At 40.1% G+C, this 26,887-nt stretch overlaps 1 protein-coding gene and 1 long non-coding RNA gene across 3 annotated transcripts in view; both read left to right on the forward strand.

Annotated features, from left to right (window-relative positions):
- Positions 1-149: 149 nt before the first annotated feature.
- Positions 150-4,023, forward strand: LOC145432459 (uncharacterized). Its single transcript, XR_013912754.1, has 2 exons — positions 150-464; positions 2,783-4,023. It is a non-coding gene; the product is annotated as an uncharacterized LOC145432459 (long non-coding RNA).
- Positions 4,024-10,295: 6,272 nt separating this feature from the next.
- Positions 10,296-26,887, forward strand: part of cdca2 (cell division cycle associated 2) — a 29,589-nt gene continuing 12,997 nt past the window's right edge. For both annotated transcript variants that reach the window (XM_026187871.2, XM_026187872.2), the window contains exons 1-6: positions 10,296-10,674; positions 11,154-11,346; positions 11,488-11,624; positions 20,429-20,594; positions 21,027-21,181; positions 23,868-23,997. In XM_026187871.2, coding sequence (XP_026043656.2) covers positions 11,154-11,346; positions 11,488-11,624; positions 20,429-20,594; positions 21,027-21,181; positions 23,868-23,997 — 781 coding nt within the window. In that variant the 5' untranslated portion in view covers positions 10,296-10,674. The remainder of the gene's footprint in view (positions 10,675-11,153; positions 11,347-11,487; positions 11,625-20,428; positions 20,595-21,026; positions 21,182-23,867; positions 23,998-26,887) is intronic.

The following is a 26,887-nucleotide window of genomic DNA, read 5'->3' on the forward strand; positions in this document are numbered from 1 at the left end:
CACACTTGATTTCAAATCGAAGTTGACGTGAAGACATTTGGCACGGAGAATGTAGCTGAGCCCTCGCTGTTGCGACCGCTGTGGATGTCTCAATAAGTGCTTTATATTCAATGTATTTGGTGAGGGTGGTAACTTGCACTGCCAAGAAAGAAACTACCCCTCCCACACACACTTTTACACACACACAGACACACTCACAGTCCTCTGAATCCCAACCATCCTGGACTACAGTGTGTTTGTGATGGATCCTTAAACCCCCTTGAAACCCCTCTCCCTGTTACCGACGCCCAGAGACGGACCCGGAGCTACTGTGGACTTATACAGACGGAGAATAATGTAAAACATGACGACATGAAGAGAACACACACACACACTCATACATACAGTGTTGATGGACAGACTGAATGAACCTGTACCGACAAACACGTGGCTCCAGACAGAAAGTGGCCAGAAACCAGTGAAAGGTATTGTTGCACTTAATTAAATCCATGAAAGCAGATTTAAGAAATGTCATAGCCATAAACGATTTCCAGTTCAGAGTTTTAGCACTTGCTGCTGCTCAGTGTAGTGTTGCAAATTATTTAGTTTATTTATTTGGCTTCTCTGACACTTCGGTTGCCCAGAGTAATTCAACATTTTGGGAAATTCACTTAAGGTGCTTTCAAACATGCTCTCCTTACTATTAAAGAAGCCCTGTTATACTGTTTTCCCAAAGCAGTGCTTATATTCATGAATTCTACTGAAGTAACTTTTGATGATTCACAGTTCAAAGTCCTTATTTATCTCAAACTGCTTTATACTCCTTCACATTTTCCCAAACAGTCATGTAGGCTGGTTTGGAGATGGGCCAGTTCTGGCCCCCGGGCTTTACGTTTGACACCCGTGTCTTTTATATACACTGACCAAGTGTGGACGTGTTTAACATGAGCACCCACCATAGTAACAGTATTCCTGTGACCAAAAACACTGAAAAGTACAGTAATCTTCACTGTTTACTTATGGTGAAAGTCTAAACACACAAGATCACCTCACAACCGTGTACCAATCTAAGAGATTGATGAACCCAATATGGTCACTGTCTGAAAAGGGTTTTATTAAATAACTGAGATACCGCTTTCACATCTGTCTGTTAATTATGATGCTGAAAGCAGGCCAACTGTAAATACACAAATGCCAAGTGCAGCCCAAAAATATGAAACTGGAACATCTTGAGCTTGAATCTGTTTTACACTTTCTTTGACAGAAAGTTAATAATGCATTAAATGTGATTAGCTGTTAAATTTTTGGAAAGTGCTAACAATGCTAATGCTGACTAATGCTAATCAAGCTACATTTGTAGATTTTATATCCAAGCACAGGCACACAGACTCCTGTACTACACAGTAGACCAATACGTGGCACCAACACCACAAACTCATTTAAGAGGTTTGGTGACTCGAATTAGCAGAAGTGAGGCCTAGAAAACAGCAGCTAGCTACAGGCCTTAACAAAATCCCAATAGATGAGTTATGAATAGCTTTAGACCCTCTACAGTTGTTGTCATGGGAGAGTCTATACTCAGAGGTCAAAAACTTTTTTTATATCCTTAGAGGAAATGCACTTTAGCACTGGCTTTGTTTTTCCAGTGCAAAGTTTGCCACTTAGCCTTTGAGATAAACAAAACTGACCAAAAAGTTGGGAAATTCTTGTAAGCATGAGCGCAGTCAGTCTGCTTTGTGATAAATAAAGCACAACTTCTGTTATGGGTTTCATAATTGCCTCAAAGCAAACAACTGAACTTCCACTGCTAAAGTTGTAAACAGTAATAGTCCATTAGCAAAGACCATTTTAACAGACGTCACAGGTGTTACTGGCCACATTAATTAACAACCCGTACCCGAATAGAACAGATCCTTTAATTAGTTTAATTAGTAACAACTGTACTTAGTTTCTATTTCATGCCAAATATTTCAAGACCAATGTCATAGTATGACTACAGTATAAGAATAGTTACCGACCTGAGGCCCGGCCTGGTTTAGCCCAATAAGCAGCTATTTATCATTTATCATGAGATTTGGTTCTCATGTAGTGACTTTTCTTTAACTTTACTGGACGCCACTAGCGCCATCATCATGTAAAAATTTGCATATGTCCAATGTCAAAAAGGTCTATCCATCCCATTTTACCAGCTTGTGTGTTTTTTTCCCATCAAAGCTGTCCTTGTGTGCTCTTTTATGCAAGTCTTGAAGTGCAGGTGCACCTGAAAAGCTTTCTCCCTGGCAAAAGATAAGAAAGGGGGCCACACACAGCCTGAAGCTTGTGGCAAGAGCATTTTATTAAAGAGAAAATCCTCCAGTGTGACAGCCATCAAAATAAGCTGCCCCAAGGAAGGTCTTCCTGCCTAAAATCTCTGTTTCAAAACCTCTGCTGTACTTGCAAGTTTGAGGGTCTTTTCATTTCAGCCTCCTGCTCAGAATAGACAACTAACTACATAACTACATATCATTAATCGTTGGAAGTTTTCATATCCCATAAGTTTTAGCACGAAGCCAAAGCTCATATTATCATATTATTGAATTTTCCAAAAGATCGCGTTGCCCAAAATACGATGTGTTCCACGCTGATGTAATGATGTCCAAAAAAAATATTCTGACATACTTTCTGTTCCACTTCCAAGCAAACTTTGAAGCATAGCCAACAATAGATCAGATCGTGGCAAAGTCATATTGTGCATAACTTTTTTAGCTGTTTGCTGTTACTCACTCTACATGTTTTTGTCCTCCCTTTGTGCTCTGTCCATCAGGGGGTGGCTTTTATTTTTGGGACATGTCTGTCGGGACCAGCGGAGCACAGCAAGAAAGAAGGGGACGGACAAAAAAATGTGTTTTTGCCCCTCTGTGTACAGAGCCTTGAGAGAGATGTAGAATATTAATATGATCCCAAGGTTGAAGAGGTAGTCGACCATCAGCACTCCATCCTAGTGTTGCATGATTCTCTGCAAGTGGACTGTACATCTTTGATATGATCATCCTTGTACATCATTTTGTTTGATCATTTTTGGACTTTTACAGACACTAATATTGTGCAACACTAATGCTCTCTTTGAAAAAAGAAAAGAAAAAATATTTCTGGTTTTATGGCTCAAGAGTTGTACAGGATTTCATTGCTGCATTTCAACATGTTTACCTTTTCTAAGCCTCTTCACCTTTTGGAAAAGCCAAAGTAGACTGCAATTGCTTTTGTTCTTGTTGAAATATTGATTTAATTCAATTGCAGATTGATATTTAAGTATCAGCAGTCCGTCCAGTTTGCTGAATTGAGCTGATATCTGCGACCTTTCATATTTTATCTACAGCTAAATTTCCCCCGGAGCAAAATGAAAAAGAAGACATGAGACTGATGAACTTCCTGTTTACATGTCAGTCATTTATCTGCTGAATTTCTTATCTCCTAACTTAATGAAAGACTGAATGATGTACCAAAACTATTATTTAATTTTTTAGCTCCTGAAAGCCAAATAAATAGTGGTGGATCAGGAGCAGATCTGTGATTAAAAACAATATGTCAACATTATAGTATTAAATTCCCAAAAGCCAAAAGCTAAGAACACATTATCTCTTTACACTGGTACTTGGTTATGTCTTAATATTTCTCCTTTTTTTTAACAATTAGAATTTTATTTAATATAACATGTTGCAAAAACTAAAAAGATAACAGGTCTCAGGCTTGGAAAAAAATGCATGTGTAGTGTATTTTATGTACATTTCTTCACTTCCAGTGCATTTGTCTGCTTGTAATATTTTCTCTCACACGAGGCTTTAAGTTCTGCTGTTTTCATGCTTTATCATTTGGATTATTCTGTTACCACCCAAGGTTTAGTTTGTCCCATTTTTGCTTTTCTGTTATTGGTTTATTATGTTTGTTTTTAAAGTATGTTAAGTAACTTATTTCATTTGTAAAAACATGTTGATATTTATTACCATTGTACATATGTCCTTATTTTTTATATGTGTATAGACATACACAAATAAAGATAGAGATCTACTGGAGGTGTGCGAGCTGGTTTGTTGGGTGGGGAGGGTCAATTACAAAAACCTTTATTAAGTAGCATCTAATGTACATTTTCTGTTTTCTTACGCTTTTTTTATGAACATATCCTACATCAGCCATTCCCAGACTTGAGAGTGCTTTGGCCCATTTAAAAACCAGGAAATCCCATGTGGCCCACCCAATCTTTAATCTTCACTCTTATCAACATAAAACAGAGTGAGAGAGTGATTCCACGAACATTTTGATTAAAAAAACATATCACAAGCTGTTGACTATAAATTGCTAATGATACCCAGTCATATGCAAAGTGTGAAGGCCAATGTGTGGCCCACCTGCCACTGGGACACTTACATACATAAACAGTTGCATAAATAAATGCATAACTGTACATACTTGTGAGTAATTTCAATCTGAATTTCTGTTATTACTGCAGCCTACCTATAATACTTTCAACCCACATTTTGGGGATCACTGCACTGGATAATCCTCGTTTCTAAGAGAGACTGACCAGTTTTTCCAACCTGAACAGCATGATCCAGAATAAATAACTGGATCAATAAAGCTCTCAAGGAAGTGAAGTGTTTAAAGAGGTTGTTTTGCCTGCAGATGCATGACAGGAAGTCTTTTGTGAGTACAGATATCCCCTGCCAGTGACCATTAGAAAAATGCAGGTTTAAGGGTCTTCCATGTTAACTTTACTTGTCAGACCCAGGAGCTATGCTCATACAGTCTATAGTTGGATTTAAAAAGTAACTGTAGTTGGAAGAAGGTGCAACAAACCCCATCAAGAGGAATATTAGACCATGTTTACAATTCAATTCAATTTTATTTATATAGCGCCAAATCACAACAACATTAGCCTCGTAAGGAAGACCCTACAATAATACATACAGAGAAATATAACCAACAATCATATGACCCCTATGAGGAAGCACTATGGCGACAGTGGGAAGGGAAAACTCCCTTTTATCAGGAAGAAACCTCCAGCGGAACCAGGCTCAGGGAGGGGCGGGGCCATCTGCTGCGACTGGTTGGGGTGAGAGAAGGAAAACAGGATAAAAGACATGCTGTGGAAGAGAGACAGAGATTAATAACAAGTGTGATTCAGCAGAGAGGTCGACTGACACATGTTGAGTGAGAAAGGTGACTGAAAGGAAATGACAAGCTGCAACATACAGCAGAAGTACTGAGTATCACAGTAAGCGTATATAGCAACACATCCTACCAGAAATGTATGGTTTAGTTATTATTTAACTACTGAGTAACTATTGTATTACTACAATCTAAAGTATGACTACAAAACTGAGTGGAAAATCTGAACATTTCAACAAGATGGGGTAATTGTTTATGCACCAGATAAGGAATCGGACTACTTCTTTAATACACCATCCGTACACTGAGTCTGTCATCCCAGCACCATGCTGTGAAATTATATGAATGAAGAAGAAAAAGATGGAGGGCCAAGAACATGTTTGCATAGAAAAGTTCCTGTCTTAGGTTTGTTATTTTGGACAAGGAATAACAGTAGACTGTCAGAGACATAAAATAAAAAGGAATGGGGACGAGAAGGTTTAAGGCAGCAAGCAGTTAGTTTATGAGCACTGGCACAGTCACTTACTTTACTTACATATTTGGATGCGATCCTGTGAGTAGCAAAGTACACCCCAAAATTCAAATGCTTGTAGAACTTTAGCAGCAGAGTTGGCAAAAGTACACATCAGTAATTAAGTAGAAGTACAATAAAATTATATTAGTACATGGGAATACAAACTTAATTTTAGTCTACATTTTATTTCTAATACATGTACTCAACTTGAATCACTTAATAAGAACTTGAGCAGAGAAAAAGAAGAATTTTTAAAAGGAGCTATATTTTCTGTGGATACACTGTAGAGAGTCATTTGGCTCCACACCTAAACCAAGAACTGGGGTTAAAGTGGGATTCAATAGTTAGGGAAACCCTAAAGTCGCTTACAGAGTGGAGAAAAGAGTCACATCTCACAATGATTTTTATTGAGGGTCCTAGAAGATTTTCTTAATGTACAGGTCATGATCAGCTGACCTGTGCAGACACAGTGTGCAACAAACTGCACACAAACAGTTTGTGTGTTTGCTGATATTTGTTGAGTTAAAAAGAAAATTGCATTTGAAATTACCTTCCACGTTACTCCTTTCATGCTTGCTCCTATTCTGTAGGGCCAGCTAGATGCAGAAGTACCATAGACTTGACATCATCGTCCTGTTGCATGACCTAATTTGGGCTTTAGCTGTTGAACAGATGACCTCACATTAGACTCACATTAGGAGTTCACGGTCAACTCAATGACTGCAAGTTGCACATATCGTGTGGTTGCAAAACAAGCCCAACTCTTTGCCCCTCCACCATCATGCTTGACAGTTGGTATGAGGTGTTTTATTTTGATATGCACTGTTTGGTTTTCTTCAGATGTGGGGGTATGCACTGTGGCTAATCATCTTGATTTTGGTCTTGTCCCCTCAAAGGACATTGCTTCAGAAATCTAGTGGTTTGTTCAACTTTCAAACCTATGCTGTGCTGCTATGTCATTTCTCTTGCTAAGCATTCCAAACAAGCCATAGTTTAGTCTTTTTGTAATTGCACTGGCGTCCACTCCTGGGAAGATTGTGGCATTGTGTTAATAAACAACTGAAACCTCCAGATCTGCAAACTGCTCAAATATCTGCTTTTGTAGAGATGCTCACACTTGCTGAAGATCAGTTAATCAAATGCATTTGTACCTAGATGCTATTTAACCTCTTAAGCAATAAGAATGTACTTAGTTTTCCACAGAGCTGTGAAAACATTCTTCTTGACATGACATTTATTATACTAAAAAACACAAAATGCATAGATTGTTGCTGAATTTGCATAAAAGATCAATTTAGATTCTTTGACAGCCAAAATTCTGTGTTGTGTCTTTACTGCTCTTATTTGGGTTTTTTGTGCGTATCCTGATTTTTCAGTTGACACTGAATTTGCAACTAAAACAGCTTTAACTCTTCTAGGAAGGCTTTCCACAATGTTTAGGAGTGTGTTTATGGGAATTTCTGACCATTCTTGCAGAAGCAAATTTGTGAGGTGAGAAACTGGACAAGTAGGCCTGGCTCCACTCTAATTCATTGCATAGTTCTCGCAGTTTTGACCTCAGTCAAGTTTTTAAAGACCTTGCTTTGTACACAGGTGTGATGTTGGAACCGGAAGGAGCCGTTCCCCAAACTGTTCCCACAATCAGGAAAATGAAATTGTCAAAAAATGTCTTGGTACAGTGGGGCAAAAAAGTATTTAGTCAGCCACCGATTGTGCAAGTTCCCCCACTTAAAATGATGACAGAGGTCAGTAATTTGCACCAGAGGTACACTTCAACTGTGAGAGACAGAATGTGAAAGAAAAATCCATGAATCCACATGGTAGGATTTGTAAAGAATTTATTGGTAAATCAGGGTGGAAAATAAGTATTTGGTCAATAACAAAAATACAACTCAATACTTTGTAACATAACCTTTGTTGGCAATAACAGAGGTCAAACGTTTACTATAGGTCTTTACCAGGTTTGCACACACAGTAGCTGGTATTTTGACCCATTCCTCCATGCAGATCTTCTCGAGAGCAGTGATTTTTTGGGGCTGTCGCCGAGCAACACGGACTTTCAACTCCCGCCACAGATTTTCTATGGGGTTGAGGTCTGGAGACTGGCTAGGCCACTCCAGGACTTTCAAATGCTTCTTACGGAGCCACTCCTTTGTTGCCCGGGCGGTGTGTTTTGGATCATTGTCATGTTGGAAGACCCAGCCTCGTTTCATCTTCAAAGTTCTCACTGATGGAAGGAGGTTTTGGCTCAAAATCTCACGATACATGGCCCCATTCATTCTGTCCTTAACACGGATCAGTCGTCCTGTCCCCTTGGCAGAAAAACAGCCCCATAGCATGATGTTTCCACCCCCATGCTTCACAGTAGGTATGGTGTTCTTGGGATGCAACTCAGTATTCTTCTTCCTCCAAACATGACGAGTTGAGTTTATACCAAAAGGTTCTACTTTGGTTTCATCTGACCACATGACATTCTCCCAATCCTCTGCTGTATCATCCATGTGCTCTCTGGCAAACTTCAGACGGGCCTGGACATGCACTGGCTTCAGCAGCGGAACACGTCTGGCACTGCGGGATTTGATTCCCTGCCGTTGTAGTGTGTTACTGATGGTGACCTTTGTTACTTTGGTCCCAGCTCTCTGCAGGTCATTCACCAGGTCCCCCCGTGTGGTTCTGGGATCTTTGCTCACCGTTCTCATCATCATTTTGACCCCACGGGATGAGATCTTGCGTGGAGCCCCAGATCGAGGGAGATTATCAGTGGTCTTGTATGTCTTCCATTTTCTGATGATTGCTCCCACAGTTGATTTTTTCACACCAAGCTGCTTGCCTATTGTAGATTCACTCTTCCCAGTCTGGTGCAGGTCTACAATACTTTTCCTGGTGTCCTTCGAAAGCTCTTTGGTCTTGGCCATGGCGGAGTTTGGAGTCTGACTGTTTGAGGCTGTGGACAGGTGTCTTTTATACAGATGATGAGTTCAAACAGGTGCCATTCATACAGGTAACGAGTGGGGGACAGAAAAGCTTCTTACACAAGACGTTACAGGTCTGTGAGAGCCAGAGATTTTCCTTGTTTGAGGTGACCAAATACTTATTCTCCACCCTGATTTACGAATAAATTCTTTACAAATCCTACCATGTGAATTCATGGATTTTTTTTTCACATTCTGTCTCTCACAGTTGAAGTGTACCTCTGGTGCAAATTACTGACCTCTGTCATCATTTTAAGTGGGGGAACTTGCACAATCGGTGGCTGACTAAATACTTTTTTGCCCCACTGTATGCTGAAGCATTAAGGGCTCCTTTCACTGCCACTAAGCCCATCTCCCGATAAACAACCGCACATCATAAAACCCCATCCACCAAATTTTACACCAAACCCAGACTCTTTCATCGTAGTGCAAAAGAAAGACATAATTTGTCGCTCCAGAGAACACGTTTCCACTGCCTTAGAGTCCATTGATGTCGTGCTTTACACCATGGCATCCAACGCTTTGCAGTGCACTTGGTGATGTAAGGTTTGGGTGCAGCTGCTTGGTCATGGAAACCCATTCCATGAAGCTTTCCACACACTGTTCTTGAGCTTATCTGAGGGCCACATTTACTTTGGAGGCCAGTAGTGACTGACTCTGCAGAAAGGCGGTGACCTGTGCGCAATATGTGCTTTAGCATCCGCTAAAGTGTTTGGAACACCTGAATTCAGTTTGGATGGATGACTGAATGCTTTTGGAAATATAGTGTGGTTCTTGCCCTATCCTGTGCTGCACAAAAACAACAGTGAAGCTTCCCTCTGACTTGTACAGCCTTTCCTGGTGTCAGCAGAAGAAGGCACATGCTTCATGTGGTCGGCAGTCCCAGCTGTAGAAAGAGGCTCAAAGTTGCATCTGATCTCAGTGTACTCAGCTGCACCACAGACTCTCAAACCTCACAAAAGGAGGAGCCCTGTGTGTGTTTGAGATTGTTTGTGTGTGGGTAGGGTTTACAGAGCTTTTCAGCAGTAGACCACTGTTCACCCACCTGTTTGGGGTTATATATTTGTTTAGGCTTACCGAGCCTTCTTTTAAACCATTATAAAACACAAAAAATGTGTTAATATAAAAAAAATATGCATTAAATATTGCTTTTCCCACTGTGGCATTCATTTTGGGGTTTTGTTTTAATTTTTTGGTGGAGTGTAAATGTAAATGAAAGCTTTGTGGTCAATTTACTACAATTTTACAATTTAACTGTGAAAAGATGAGCAGCCTGTGTACCGTGCTTCATTTTCTGACTCAAAGCCCACATCTTTATCACATATGTGACAATAAATAAGCAATTTTCAAGAAGAAAATGCTAAAAGCACAGGAGCCTGTCTACTTACAGAGTGGATATTTAAATTTGAGAGAGGTCCAGTTAAGTTCCAGCAGCTGGGCTTCAGAGCACCCAACAGCAGATGTGGCCTTGCAGAGTTGAGGGAGTACAGCAAGAACGCTGTTAAAAAAATAAATAAAATGAAAATGAATAATAAAAAAACAAGTTCTTTTTTCCTAGGCAACAAACAAGTGTTTGCTTCGTAAAATAAACTTTTTTAATAGCAACCCTATTTTCTCTGTTGACGTTAGACAGTCACGTGGTATCTCTCTTTCATTTCAATTGGCCAATTCATATTAAACGAGTTCCGGCCGCTTTCAAAGTGCTTGAAAATACGGAAGTTAGTTAGGCCTCTACACTTTGTCAGTTGTTACCAATATTTTTTCTATATTTTTTTTAACTGAGTCATTTTTATTCATATTTTAAATTTCCCAGCAATATACTTAAAAATAAAATATATAACTGCAGTCACGAACGTTGCTGACAATTTCGCGGAGGGATCTATACGCGGTCTCTGGCTCTGGTGTGGAGGGGGATTTGAATCGCCTTCTGCTCTTTTTTTTGAAAGTCTTTTTATATTGTTATAAACGTCCGTTAAGACTGTTGTGTTCTTTTTATAACATAAAAGACCCGAGTGTTCTTTTATATATTTTTTAACGAGAGACAACCAAAGTATCTAAATCCACAAGGTAAGATTTTAAACTTGTTGTCACTGTAGTGACACCGCCGCTGCTACTACTGTTAGCCAGCGACGAGTAAAGTCTTCACAAACTAACGTTTTTCGTGTGGGTTTAATATTTTGTTGCCCGTTGCTAGTGCTAACCCAGGGAGATAGGAATGTAAGCGCAGCTACCCGCCGCTCCTGACCGTTTCTAGTTCTTTACTCATTACACGCTGTTACTGTGGAGCGTGTGCAAATGCTCCTGAGTAAATCTTCATGTGTTTGTCTGTGTTAGCATGCCCCTGGAGGGATTTCTTTTTGTAACGGGTGAAATCCTGTTCTCAGCACTCGTCTAAAAGCACGCGTTCCATCAGAAATCATTTGTTATGGAAATGCATGCGACTTAGTCGCGTGCTTTTGTTATCCATGTTTCCTCTAGGACCTTCTACCTGTCCTTGTGGTTCTCTTGCACTTCATTTATAAGTCGTGCTTATGTTCTCATTGCAGATGGCTACAGCAGAGATCAGCACTGTCTCCTGTGAGGGTGATCAGGAGGGAGCTGTGTCGCCTCCCTCAGTAGAGGACACCCCCTCAGTTTTAAATCAAACTTCAGCCCCCCTGAATTTTTCTGAGCTCACCCCAAGTCAGTTTGGCATCTCTGTGCAGAGTTTTACCCCAGCAGCATCATCAAATCGCAAAGGTGAGAGAGGACGGTTCGTTATTTGGCTGCAGCTGCTGTTGCTTTTAAACTGGTGGAGAGCAAGTAAAGGTGTCCAGAGCAGGTTATATGGACTTGATTGAGTGTTAGTCTAGCACCAAGCCTCTCTCTCTCTCCTGACAGATAAGTCTCGTCTAGCACAGCTGAAAGCCAGGCGGAGGTCCAGTGTTGGCGTCCGGGGCTCCCCAGAGACAAATTCTCTCATCTGCTTCATGGCACAACAGAAGAGGAAGACTCCACCGGCATCCCAAACTCCAGAGGTGAGATGCTTCTCGGGTTGCAAATCTGGCATCTGTCATATCCTATTAGAGTGCCAGACAGTTGTTCAGACTGCTCTGGCTTTCAGTTGGCTGGGATCAGTATGGAAACTGACATAGATTACTGGTACAGTGCACAACTGTACAACATGCTTTGTCTGTCGTCCTTTATGAGACGCACATGAAAATTGTCACAGCCGCTGCTGCATACATACTGACGTACCTATAAAAGCTGGAATAGCAGCACAGTTGTGTTATTTTGCCTCTGTACATAATCACATTTTCAGATTTCAGTGTTGGTGAGCCTGTCCCAGCTGTCACAGGGTAAGAGCCAGGGTACACCCTGCACACTGTGGACTAACTCACGGATAACCATTCAGGGCTCGCAAAATTTCAAAATCCCTGGTAGCCCTTCGGGCAGGGACTCTTCAGTTTTTTGTAGCCCAAAATAAATTTAAGTAGCCCGAATAAAAAAGAGAGCAATTTTTTTGATTGATGTTTTGTTTCCTGTTTTGTTTCCTTTACAATATTATACATTAAAGTATAATATTGTAACGGAAACAAAACATTAATCAAAAAATTGTTGAAACACAAATTACAACATTGTATAAAAATTACAGTCATCAACTCAAATACTTGGTTCTAATTGAACAGAAATTTCTATGAACTTGTAAGAACTGTGTAGGACATGAATCAGTCTGTGTCAGATCCTGAATTTGAAATTTCCACTGAAGTCACGGGTAAGAGGCAAGTGGAACCAAGATCGAGGCAATTTGCTTTTTGAAGTTTGCAAAGACTGCTAAATTGTGCCAGTGGTAGTTCACTCTTTGCAACATAGTACGCTGTTCTAAACAGATTTTTCAGGTTTATTTTTAGTATGTTTTTTGCAATTGGTGTTTGTTCTGGGAAAGATATTGCAGACTGAGCAATAATGCATTTCTTGCATTTCTCATGGGTTCTAATGGGGGCCTTTCTTAAAATGACTGGTCCCAGTAACAAAGGCGCTTGTCGACTCAGAAATCGAGGGAAAACCAACAACACACCCGGCAGAACATTATGTTATTTACACGGGTGCACATAAGTGGTCCGCATGTGCGCATTCGCTGTCATAATAAAAGACGCGCACCAGATAAGAAGTTGCAACGCGCGTTTGCGTCCATATAAAAAGCAGTGTTGTTGTCCGCTAGAGTGGGATTTTCACGGCACATTCCGCACCACATCTCTGTGCGTTCATCATTTGTTTGAAGCCAGCTCACCTCCTGCAACCACTTTCCCGAGAATACGTGCTTCTTTTGTGGTTCGGACTCCTTCTGACATTTGTTTGGAGGTGGAGGAACATCACAGTAATTGCTTAAAGGAGCTTCTTCGACATCTTTAAGAGTTCTAAACAAATGTCTGTCCTCCTCCTGAAAATCTTATGTATGCAAACACACTTTGCAACTTCTTATCTTGTGCGTGCTTTTTATTTTGACAGCGAATGCGCACCTGCGGACCACTTATGTTCAGCCCTGGTTATTTAGCTCGTCATATTGCAGCCACAGAAATTATTTTGTCCATGAAACCATAAAGCTGCACTTTCTTTTTGCCTTATAGTCTGATTTGTCATAACTTTTCCGTTTTGCGGTCACTTCTTCACCCTGACCTGTCTTATTTGGCTCAGCAGAACTGAAATGTATATCCTGCTGCTTTTACACACACACTCACATAACACTCAGCGATTCTCTGCGCGATCAACCTCTCACATGTTTAAGCTGCGGGAGATTTCACTTGTCATGTTTGCATAGTAAGCTAATGATCGATAAGACGATGTCAGAGGAATTGGTGCGCAAATTATCATCACTCACAGATCAGTGCTGTCGCTCTCTATACACAGTTCGCGCGATTGCAAAGTGAAAGCAAAAAACAAGCGCAAATTCAAACGCGATTTCAATATGTCACATATTGACAGTGGCTCACCGATGCCAATGACATAATTACCCAGCTACATTTTCGAAAGAATGCAAAAGCATTGACATATATTTTTCCTTCCTATGACAGCCCGACGGGCAGGGCAGAGATGGATTTTGGTAGCCCGACTGGAAAAATTGCTAGCCCCAGGACGTCGGGTTAGCGATTTTGCAAGCCCTGCCATTCATACTGACTAGAGATGGCACGATACCACTTTTTTATGTCCGATACCGAAATCATAAATTTGGATATCTGCCGATACCGATATGAATCCGATATAGTGTGTTGTTGTTTTTTGTTTTGTTTTTTTATCAACAAAACATTTTTGTTTAATATATTGCTGCATTTTGTATACGTTCATACTCAAGTTTAAATAAACAAAACCACTAAAGCTATTCTGTTATACCTGTATGTGTAAAAAAAAAAAAAAAAATACACTGCACCCAAAATGTTTCATAGTTCAGCAAAACTGATCAATCTAATGAACTTAAACTTACTCAATCCTTCCTATTCTGGTGTTTTAAAGAGTACTTAGCAGAAATATCAAGCAACCTAACTAATAGGGTTGCAAACTCCCAGCAAAAAAAAAAAAGGGGGAACCACCCCCCATCCTCCACCTCATGATGCTTAATCAACATAATCAACTTTAATTTGATGCAGTGTGAAAACAAAATGCACAGAAATAAATTATTTTTCAAGAATAATTAAATAGATTCAACTAGGGCTGCACGATTTTGCATAAAATGAGAATCACGATTTTTTTGGCTTAGAATTGAGGTCACGATTCTCTTTTCCAATATAAATATTTATTGCACTTATTAACTGCACATCAACTTCGTAACAGTTGAGACTGAACATAAAAACAATAAATAAACATAAAAACAACAAATGTCTCACGTTTTGTGGTTGCCGCAAAATGTTGTACTGCTTGAAATTCCGTCTCCACCATTGCTCGACACTGCGTGTATAGAGCAGGTAGTGCAACAATAGAAAAATAGTTGCGGGACAGCACTGTGTAGCATTTGTCTAGGGTGTTGATCATTTTCCTAAATCCCTCGTTTTGCACAGTGTTGATGGGAGCCATATCTTTGGTCAGGTGATAAGTAATAGCCTCTGTAATTTCTTTGTGCCTGCGGAAGTTCAGCGTGTATAGGGAAGCGCTGTATAAGGTTCCCGTTATTGATGTTTGGGTGGTTGACCAAGACGGATTTTCTCCTGTCACTTTCTCGTCATCCCTGACGTGCTCTCCGTTGTTTTTTCCCTGCTAATTTTAGCATCACACGGCACAGCTTCTGTATCACGTGGTATAAGGCTCCGCCCTTGTCATTTGTTGAGCAGAAAGAGTGAGCGCTTGTTTTCATGCAGATTACATCCCGGATCAAAATGCGGTACAATCGTCGTCATCTTTTTTATTTTTATTATTTTTTTTTTTTTAAATCGTTGTCATTTGGAAATGAGATCGCACATAAGTATGAATCGAGATCGCGATTTTCTAACGATTAATCGTGCAGCCCTAGATTCAACATCTTTCTTCAACAGAACTGCAGACTGCACAGGTGGTACCTTCCCAAAGGAGAAAGTATTATAGCTTACTAGGGTATATTAGACTTAACAGTTACTATATACAGTAATGGACTTCTATATATTTTACATCAGATTAAAACTTTGGGTGTAAGATTCAGATAATTATTTATTAAAAGCTAGACATTTTAAATGAGAATAAGAAAGAAAAGTATGTCTTTGTGCCCCTTTTTCCCTGTTCATGCCCTATCAGCCCCCCTGGCTAAACTTTGCTAGATCCGCCCCTGCAAAGTTACCAGCCGTCAGCTACATAGAAAAAGATCCTGGTGTAGAAAGTAATATTAAATAAATCCTAACAACAGCTTATCAAGCTTAAACGTGCTGCTGTTGTTCATCCGCTGGTTTCCTCTTTCTGGCGCGAAGTGGGCCAAAAACAAACAAGAGAGACGGACTCGCGACAGAAAAGCCGATCAGCTGATCATTAATCAGTTTCACGATTGAAGTAGCAGCAAGAAGAGGCACTCGCTCCATATATCGGTTGTTAAGTATAACGTGGGAATGCTTTACAAACATTCAGAGATGAACTTACACACTTGCTTTACTTCTCTCTGAGATAACTTCATCCCAGATGAAATGCTGGTTTGGAAGCGAGGCTACAAATACACACAGCCGCTCTATCACGTGAGCACACTGCTCCGACGTGCTACGGTTATGAGCCGAGTTACGCCGTGTCACAAGTTTTGTGAGGTGCTTTCGTGATATTTAATGGATCGGATTACATTTTTTATTTCTCTCCGATATCCAATACAGTAATTTACATCAGTATCGGACCGATATGTAATATTGGATCGGTCCATCTATCACACTGACATGGACAGAACCAACAAAGGTAGAACCTGCAGACTCTACACAGAGAGCCTCCCAGTTGGAAGATTCTTGCTCTGAGAGTGCTCACAAGTGCATTTGGTCTTTCTGAGAATGTAGCAAACTGCTGATTTGCTGCTCATAAAGTTTCTTCTCTCTCCCTGTTAAGTGTGTTCTGGTTTTTGCTTTCTACCTCGTTCACTTGCGTTGACAACTGTTTGATTACATATTGGAATTTCCAATGAACAGTTGCCAAATTCAGATTCAATGAACTCTAGACTTTGTTAACATAAAATGATCCTGTCAGTTGTTTGCCTTGTAAATCTCATAGCCTGAGTAAAAGGATGGATTATGTTAAATTGTTATTAAACCTCTAATGTAAACATTTAGTTTAACTAAAGCATTAAGGTCTGCGCTTCAGTCAGCTCTAGACTGCTCCATTTTAAATCCACCGTGGGGATGTCCAGAAGCAAAATTATGAAACCTGTGTCCTTGTCCAAAAATATGTAGGCCTGACTGCATGTGAACGCTTACATCTGGATTATGCCTACTGTTGTCTCCTGCATGAATAGCAGTGCGTTTTTTAAAAGTGCTGCCAGTGCATGCCAGCCTTTGGTGTCATTTCAGCTTGTCGTGCACCTCTTCATTACCTCCTCAACTTAGGTTTCCCATTTGGAGCAGTCCCAGCAACCCTGAATTAACAGTCCAAGATGGCAGTAGTGACTTTAAACCCTAGGAAAGCTGTAAAACTCTTAGTTTCATAAGATAACATCAAACGGATACTTTCGCAAACTTGACAGTGTGATAATGAGATACATAAAGCCTTTTAAGCTTTACAGTTGCTAAACATTTACTTTACAGCTTACACTTGTTCCTCTTTTATCTGTAATTCATGTTTTATTTTAATTATTGAAATTGTTAACAAATCCTATCTGAGCCCCTTTAAACACACATTGTTAAACTTCGCATAAGCTTCAGTTAAAATAAATCAGTGACCTGCGGGAATACAGGCAGACAACACAAGAAGTACAGTTGCTTATGTAGGTGTTTGTATACTTTTTTTTTTTGTGCTGCACTAAGCTGCTGTATGCAGCGATGATCAGCTTTTGAAGTACCCTGAAAGTTAATATTGACAGTAGCTTTGTGCATCAACGTTAGCTTAATGCAGTAAATGAACAGAGCAGAACATAAACATGACAGAGCTCCTGCTGTGAGAGTGCCGTTTGAATGACAGAATGACTTCTGGCAAAAGGTGTTAAATAAAGCAGAGTTTCGTACAAGATATTACTGTCACAGTGAAAAGCTCCGCAGCCCGCCAGATGTGAATGATTGACACAGAAACTGTACCGCATTTGTAGTTCTACCTCCCTGTGTTGTACACTATAGAGCGTGAAAACTTCAATCTAAACACAAGTTGAGGAAATCTCTGAACTCTGATTAACAGCATGTGTCTTTGTGGCAGCATCTTTACTTATGTTTGACCTTTAAAAATGTTTAAGGTAATACGGTGAGCAGTATTATTCAGTCAGTCATACATCACATTTATCACATTTCTTTGCTTGTGTAATAAAAATAGCAGTGTGATGAAAAACAGTGAATAATAAGCCCTTTTCAGAAGATATTTAAATAGCATTGCTGGTTTGAGCTGTTAAGAGACGTTTGTGTCATTGAGACATATGTAGAAAACCAAACATTACTCATGCTTTTATTTAAGCAGTCTATGACTGTTTTAGCATCATATCATGCTGTAGAGAGTACAATTTGCAGAAAGGGCCAGATTTTCTTACTGCATCAGCTGTCTGTGCAGTGCCAGAGCTTGGGCTCTTCTGTTCTGTAGTTCTGCATATTTCTGGCCCTCATTACATTTAAATATGAAGCTTTGAAGAGAGGGGAAGAATCATTGCCCGCTATATGGCGCATGCAAGCCGTGGATACATAACAGACAGAAAACACAATTTTGAGTGTTTTGGGGCTCCTTTAATATGACTATACTACAAGGATGTGGTCCATAATGAAAACTGCAGAGAGCACAAAAGCTGCTTTTCTTTATGTGTTTGTTTGGATTTTAACTGTCTCTCATGCCTGATCTGTTACATAAAGTGCATCAAAATACCGCTATTTGACCTGAAGCATGTTAAAGAAAGTGACTCTTCAGGTCTCACTGGATGTAACTCAGCCGCCTGAGATTCATATTCCTTGGGGTTTTTTTGTTTTTTTAATGCTTAGCTACTGCCAGACAGAGTATGCAGAAACAACAAACAAAAGCCTCCCACTGGATATTACTGTTCATAACTATCAGAAATGGGTTATAGCTGCAGACCTGTTGAGCATCAAGTCATGTCAGTAATGCCACAGAACAAAACTGAGACAGAATGTTCGAGGAGGAGTATTAGTGTCACTAACATAGAAGTTCATGTGTATTCAGCTAGCTTGGCAGAACATCTGAAAACATGTTGTTTTGGTCCTTTTTACACTGTTGGGATTGTAACTAATTGAAGATGGATTACAAAAATATTGATTCTGTTGGTGGTTATACAGTCAATCAAATAAACACAAGGTGATTTCCACTTGTCCTTGGTTATGGGACAGTGTGTGATCTGTGTGCATTTCTTGGGGATAAAGTTTAGTTTCAGAGCAATATGTTAGTGAGGCTGATGAATTACAGATGAATGGCATCACTGAAAATAAATACGTTCACTATGAATTTAAATTATTTTCTGCAGCTTTCCTCGGGCATCAGTCTCTCTCTTTGTGTATTTTATATTGTTTATCCTTCTCCACGACCTGTTGCTCCTGACTGAAGTAGGCAGCGTTTGATTGGTCCATTTTATCCCCCCCCCAAAAAAAACCATTAGATGCCTGCAAAGCAGAAAGCCTGGGTTAAAAAGGAAAGTTAATAGATGCCGTTATGATATGGATTATCTCTGTATCATAACATATTGGGATTCTAGGTTTTGTCGAGCCGCCTAATGCATTGAAATCCCAACTTTGGCAAGCTCACTTTGTTGTATGCGCTTCTGTGTTTTCAAAACTCCTGTTAACATCGACTGACACGTCTACAAAATAAGGATTTTTCTCCGGCGTGGATCATTCTTCTCAGCATGATCTGAACCACAGTCTGCCATGTCTCAGCTTTTTGGAGCGTTTTTCAGTTTAGTAGACAGCAGACACCCTCCGAGTGTGACTTAGTTGTATATAGTATTTGTATTCTATTTTTATCTTATTGTATATTTATTTTATTTTATTCTACTGTATATAGTATTTTATTTTATTCTATTCTGTACAGTTGTGTACTGTATTTATTCTTATTGTATTCTAATTTTTGCCTCATAACTTTTGCACTGTCCACTTCCTGCTGTGACAAAACAAATTTCCCACGTGTGGGACTAATAAAGGTTATCTTATCTTATCTTATCTTATCTTACTCATGTTTAGTTACGTTTGTTGCAGTTTGGTTGCAAAAATGTTGCTTGTCAACAACACAACTGTAGATCAGCCTGTTACTCTAATTATTAAAAGCTGAGAAATACACAAAGGGTTTTGAATAATGCACATTTATATGGAAAGGGCTTTTAAATGCAACACTTCTGTCTCAGCTCACCTGTCTTTAAAGTCAGCTTTTAAGAAATGTTCATAAATGCAGTAAATGACAAATTAAATGGAAAAAATGGCACAGAGTGTCTTAGTAATGTTGGTATTCCTCCAAAAGAGCTTCAGTCCACATTGGCATTGATTGTACAAGTGTTCATCAAACCATTCAGTGAGCCTTCATCCCCTGTGGACGGAGGCACTATCGGTGTAAAAAAACGCCACTCTCAGGAAAGAAATGTTTCATCATCACGCTGAACAACTTTGTACTGATTGGCATTGATCTTTCCTCTGAGGGCAGCAATGGACTCAAACTATGTCAACAAAATACCCCCTACAGGATAACATCTCACTGTTCAGGACTCCCCTTTAATTTATTTAGTTTACTTAACTTTTACATTTGGATGTAGCTTATTTGCTCGTTTGTGCATCGCTTTGTACCTGATAGTTGGTCAATAATCGGCATTAAAGGCTCCAGTTGCCTAGGTAACGCTCCAAATTATTTACCACCCTTGCATATGTTAGTTAATGGTATCATTCACTCTCACTGGGAGGCACTTGGATCGATTACTTCAAAATGCTGAAGGTTTAACTTGCGGCCCATCCAGTTTACATCACCAGCAATTCTTTCACCGACCACTGCTTACAGTTTCACGTTCAGTGGTCTCTGGTTGCACCGTTGCTGTTGTGGATGCCCCTTCATTGTGACTTCCCTGTGAGATGATGTTCGGTGAAGTAAACCGTAACACTTGCGGATTGTGTAGATAAAAATCTGCATGATAGATGTGCTGCCACTCTGTAATACCACTTTTGTAATTTCAGAAGTCTCTGGCCTGTCAATGCACATCACTGAGCAGATATGTTTATTTTGCTGTATCAACTCTCAGCTTGTCAGAAGTAGCCCCTTCCTTCCCCGGGTCGCCTCCACGCTGAGGCAGAAGATGGCTTCCTTCCAGAGCCTGATGGATGTGGAGGAGAATGATGCCTGTGATCCGGTGCCAGCGCAGGACAGCAACACTGGAGGATGCATCAAGACAAGAGATTATCTGTCTGGTGAGGCTGCCTCATTGCCACAGGATTAATAGTTTCATTTTTCATTGAGGATCCATGCCAGAAGGATTTCTTTATGATGTCTAGAGGCATCGTTCATAAAGCAGTGGATTAATGCGCTGCACCGTATAAGCCTGACTGTGACAACATCTTACAGCAGGGATCTCCTCTGAGCTTGGTCATCTTCTTAAATGGGCCCAGTTTCTAAGCTGTTTGTTACTGAAGTGAGACTTTATCTCTATTCCTCTGATCAAAGGTGTTTGTTTGTTTTTTCCTTTTTTGTACCCCAAGCTGTGTTTTTATCATATATTATTTGAAATTTGATATTTTCTTTTCATTTAACTTAGATGCTCCCAAGTCCCATTTGTTTTTCTATGTTTATGTAATATGCCTTTTTTGATTGATGTTTTTTTTTTTTTTTTTTTTCACTCTCAGATGGGAACAGCCATGATGGAGGGAAGGAGAACGACCCTCCAATGATGCCTACACCCAGCAAGAGGAGGCGCACCAGCAGCCCCCCCGAAGGCTGCAGTGTGGAGATTAGAGAGGCCAGCATGCCTACCCTCTCCTCCACTTTGATGGAGCAGGAGGTACACCGACTCACTCTGACTCACTCACTTAACTGACTGCTGTAAATAATTTAGCTAAAAGGTTTTTACCTCTGTGTGCCTGGCTCCCATTGAAGCCGTCGATTATTTTTAACGCCTTTATGAACGGTAGATCTCAGGGCCAAACAGGATTTTTTTTTTCCTTTTTTGACTACAAGCTTCCAAAAGGAGAAATAAACCAAAGAGCACTTTGATGCGAAATATGTTTGAGAAAACACTGCCAGTTAAAAAAAATTTCTCCCTACACTAGACAAAACACTTCACAACTCCACAACTTTATTAGTGCAAAAAAAAAAAAGACATCAGTGTATTTTCACTTAAACAAGCAGCTGTTTTTTATGTGCATTAAAGTTATATAAAAATGTAACAGTGCAAATTTCTTGCTGACAGTTTAACCGAAAGGCATTTCCAGCTGAAACTGGCCGACATATCCTCAGCATAACCATGTATAATATCCACAAAACTTAAAAAGAGGTTATACACACACAATACGGTAATATTATGTTGAAGCACAGTACGTATCACTCCGCGAGGCTCCTGCCTACGATAGCCGTTATGCTTCGACAATTCATCAAGCGGTGCGGCTTCGTAGCTTAGCAAAGTCGCACTAAAACATTTGACAGATTTTCGAGTGCCGTGTACATAAAATTGTTTCGAGGTCAGTAAACACAACCAGAATTCATACATAAGGCACACGGGATTATAAGGGGCTCTGTCGATTTTCAGAAAAATCAAAGGATTGATTTTAAGTGTGCCGTATTTTCCAAAAAACACGGTAATAACGACGGCCCGCTAGCATGCTCTACCAAAAATAGTGCTTTGTTGTATATCTGACGGACGAACGCTAAACCAGTTGCACACCACTGAAGTTGCAGCATTTTTACAAACCAATTCTGGTTCATCCGTTTTATTCAACTATCCGCTTTTGCTCTTCTCATTCTCTGCTATGCTTTTCCCGCCATGTGCGTATGTAAACAAAGGCACTGCGCATGCACGTTTTACCCATATTCTATCGCGAGATTTCATTTTCTTATCGTTGCCCAACATACCGGTATTACCGTGAACGGTATGATATGGCCCAGCCATAGCTGCAGTCACACAGATGACTGTACCACAAAACTAGATTAATGGGTTAGCGAGATATGTCAAGCTTAAAGTTAGTTTTCAGTGTCACCAAGACACAGACTTTGTTGTGGTACCCTTGATTTCCCAATGGGATTTCAGGTTTTGTAGAGCCAGCTAAAACAAGGAAAGTCTGAATATATCAAAGTTGCTTTATAGCACACCCCTCTGGTGATAACTGGGCAGATGAATTCGGTATACACTGGTCCATCTAACAGCCCAGCACTGTGCAGCTCATTTGGCTTTCTGAAGAAAACTGCACAACTAGCAGCCTTGCTATCAGTGGCTTGTTCTATTAACAGATGAAAGCAGGTTCTTAATGAGGTCAGTTGACAAAGTATGAAAGAGTCTGGAGGTACTGTGGTGAACATTACACTGACTACAACATCATCCAGCATGTACAGTTTGGCAGTGGGCCAGTGATGGTCTGTAACTGTTTAGAATGAAAGTTAAATCCTCAGGCTTTATGAGTCAGTCGCTACAGAACTCCAAACTTCATGTGGGAGGCCTTCAGATTGGCTCAAGAACAGTTCATAGAGAGCTTCATGGAATAAGTTTCCATGTCTGCATTGACCCAAGTGTAAAGTTTGGACGGGGGGGGAATCATCGTGTGGGGCTGTTTTTCAGGAGCTGAGCTCGGCAGCTTACTTCTAGTTAAACTCTTAATGCTTCAGCATACCAAGACATTTTGGATGATTTCATGCTGTGCGAACAGTTTGGGCGTGTCCTGTTCCTGTTCCAACTTGACTGTGCACCAGCACAGTGACACAACATGGATAAGTGAGTTTGGTGTGGAAGAACTTGGCTGGCCTGCACAGAACCCAACCTTAACCCAACAGAACACCTTGGGGTGAATTAGAGCTGAGACTGTGAGCCAGACCTTCAGTGTTTGACGTGCTTCTGGAAGAATGGTCAAAATTCCCATAAACACACTCATAAACCTTGTGAAACGCCTTCACAGAAGAGTCGAAGCTGTTATAGCTGCAAAAGGTTGACCAACATCAAATTAAGTCGTATGGATTAGGAATGGGATGTTACTGAAGTTAATATGCATATCAAGGCAGACTAGTGAATGCTTTTGGCAATATAGTATGTGTCAGTATTTCAGCTTAAATATTTTGATCTGATGTGTTGATGGTTGTTGTCAAGCTAGGAAACAGAAAATAAGCCCAGTTTTTAGAAATGTTACTATTCTGTTGTTCGGAGTCCTTTTCACACTCGTGTCCTCTTGTTTGTGATTTCATATAAGGTAGAACATTCTCGGTTATGCCTTCTGATCTTTTCCAAGTGATTTTTGGGGCTATTCATGATAACTGAGCAATTCCTGCTCTCATCAGAAGTGTCTGCAAAAAAAGATATTTAAAGGATGCCTGCTGTGAACTGATTAGATGAAATGATTATGGTTGTTCTGTGCTCCAGTGTCCTTCTGGATTTTATGTACAAAAAATTATGCTAGTCTTGGCTAAAATGCAAATATCTGTTCTCTGTGTTCTGTCCTTGTCCTTGAACTACAGAATGAAAGCTCTCATGTGTGCTCTCTTAATAGGATGAGGTCTTTGAACTCCAAAGCCTCAGCCGACCACCTCCTGATGATCCTGCAGCCGTTTCGCCACCGCAGCGTTCCTCCCCCTTCCGCATCCCCTCACTCCCTTTGTTGCCGGAGATGAAGCCCACAGGTGAGCACATGTCGCTCTCTGTGGCCTTGTTAGAGTAACTGACCTTTTATCTTGGTTTAGCCTTTGAGGCTCGATGCACAGTGGCTTGCTCCAGTGTAGCCAAAGGTTCCGCTCGGCTGAATTGGTGCATATTCAGCGAAGAAGTCGATGTTCGTTTGAGTTGCCGTAGTGAAGAACATCATGCATGTATTTAGCAATAAGCAGTTTAGAGCGTTGGTGAATTAATTTTTTTAAAAAAAGAGAAAAAAAAGGCCAATATGGTCTGATATAAGGCTGCCACGATTAGTCGATTAAAATCGTCGACGCGTCGTTTGAAGCTTTGTAAGATCCCAAATGACGCAGGAATAAGTAGCAGGATTTAAGAGTGTAATAACGGACTGAAACAGAAGATGGCAGCACTGCATGTACAAGGATGCCAACTGCCGTTAAACCCCGAAGAAGAAGAAGCTGTGTCCCAGAATTCATAGCGCAGCCCAGCTCAGTTTCCAACAATGGCGGCAGCTAGTTAGTTTTAATGTTACTCTTATTATTCTTTCTGGGTCACAAAATAAATGTTTAACATATTTTCAGGCAAGAATGTAGCTGTGCAAACCTCAAATATCTGCTCAGTTTATCAAGACACCACATATTTTCAAAAGCGCTCCGACGTTTTCGGAGACGTCTGTTACCCACTAGCTCGATATCTAGCCGGGGTTTAACGCTCGCTAGAGCCGGTGAGAACACCGGACTCCCGGCAAATCGTTTTCAAACCCACCGCCGTCTTTCGCTACTCAGGTTAAGCATGATATATAAGTCACTTAGATAACTTCAAAATGTTATTGTTTGGCTTTTTTAGTATTTTATTTGTTCCTGAGTAAATTGGTTTGGCTGAGAAATAAAGTTATAGTTTTTACACAGCTGAATAAACGTCAAGCAGACAGCTGATTATCAAAAGTGTGAGATGCTCGAGAATATACTCCAGTGTCCTGTTATATTTTAGATAGCAGATGGCTGAGTTTATTAAACTTCACTGAAACAACCTGCATATTTCATTAAAATGTAATAAACTATCATCTTGTCTTTATTTTTAGTTAGCACATACCGTAAAAACACTTCAAGCTAGAGCTGGGCGATATAAGATTTTTTTCATATCACGATATGTTGTTTTTTTTTTCATTTCAGGCGATAACGATATCTATCACGATATAAGCCAAATAACTATATTTGTAAGATTTAAATGTGCCGTTGCTCACAAGTAAAATGTGAAATAATCAGCAGCTTGTTTTTATTTAAATATTTATTTCCCATAATAAGTTCAACAGGGTAGATGTACTTAAGGAACATGAGACTTTTTCAGATAAATAAAGGCAAATATTGCAAACTACACAAAAGGCAGCCGCTAAAGCGTTTAAGTTTCAAAATAGAACAAACGAAACAGACTAAATTGTCAATTCCACTTAGAAACAAAATATTAATTCTAAAAATAAATCTTAGTTTGTTTTACAGAAGAACAGACAAAACTGACTAACTTTTGTCAATATCAAATAAACTGAGAACTAAAAGGAAATTCTCAATCTCTCCTTGTTGTATAGCTGAGCTTTTCAAACAGTTTTAACAGTTACTTTAGTCTGACAAAAGCCGAATGACGAATTAGCGCTTCCAGTCAGAGACTGAGGCTACGTCCACACGTACACGGGTATTTTTGAAAACGGAGATTTTCCGTTTTCGTTTTTAAAAATAATCCCGTCCACACATAAAGGCAGAAATGAAGGAAAACGCTGCTATGAACATGCCAAAGCAGCAGGTGGCGCTAGATTCCTAACCGTGCAGAAATGTTGGCCAATCAGAAGTCTAGAAGCCTCGGTGGGAAAAAGTAAACAAAGCTGGGGCATAGAAGCAGAACCGAGTCGTATGTGTGGAGGGACAGTAACTGTGTGTATATGTAAGCATTTAAACACTGCAGAGAGTAGAATTAACAGTAACAGTATTGTAGAAATTCATTTCACCGAAACAATAACGTGGTGCACAGTGTGACGTCAAACAAATGCGCACACCTTGGACGCTGCGTTTTCTCCGTTTTTCTAGTCCACACGTAAATGCAAAAACGAAGTTTTCAAAAATATCCACCCTGGCCGGAGTTTTTAAAAATCTTTGTTTTCAGTGACCAAAAACGCAGTTTACGTGTGGACGAAAGGTGCAAACGCATAGAAAAATCTGCGTTTTCAAAAATACCCGGGTACGTGTGGACGTAGCGCATGCACCAGTTTATTGTATTTCCAGACTTGCTTTCGGCACAATTTACAGTGCACGCTACGCTGTTTTTTGTCAGACTTGAAATAGCCGAAATACCTTCACACTACGGAACTTCTATGGCTCTTCCGTTCGACAATCTCTCCGGCGTTGGAACCATCATCTGTTTTCTCTTCGGTAACCTTCGGTCACGCTCGGTTGATTTTTCTAGTCGGCACACTCATTTCCTCCATTACCCGCTGGCTGCTTCCCAAACAAACACACGTGCGGCTTGGCACTTGTGCTGTACGTAACAAGTCACGCGACGTGACGCTGCGGCTGTGATTGGTTCGGCTCTGCGCTACTTAATTTGGATTGGCTGTTCTTTTTTTTTTTTTTTTTTTTTATAAAGAGGACTAGCGGCAAGGTCTATCGCGATAGCTTAATTTTTCTATCGAGGAAAAGTTATATCGCGATTAGGGATGGGTATTGATAAGATTTTAACGATTCCGATTCCATTTTCGATTCTGTTTAACGATTCGATTCTTTATCGATTCTCTTATCGATTCTTTTTTTTTTTTAAAAAAGGAGAACACTAAGGTCGATTAGCTCAGAGCTTTGTTTTATATCTTCTCTTTGAACAAGATAGAAATTTAGGAGTAACATGGCCTTACAAACCCAA

The sequence above is a fragment of the Astatotilapia calliptera genome, chromosome 12 (assembly GCF_964374335.1).
Source record: "Astatotilapia calliptera chromosome 12, fAstCal68.1, whole genome shotgun sequence".
NCBI lineage: Eukaryota > Metazoa > Chordata > Actinopteri > Cichliformes > Cichlidae > Astatotilapia > Astatotilapia calliptera.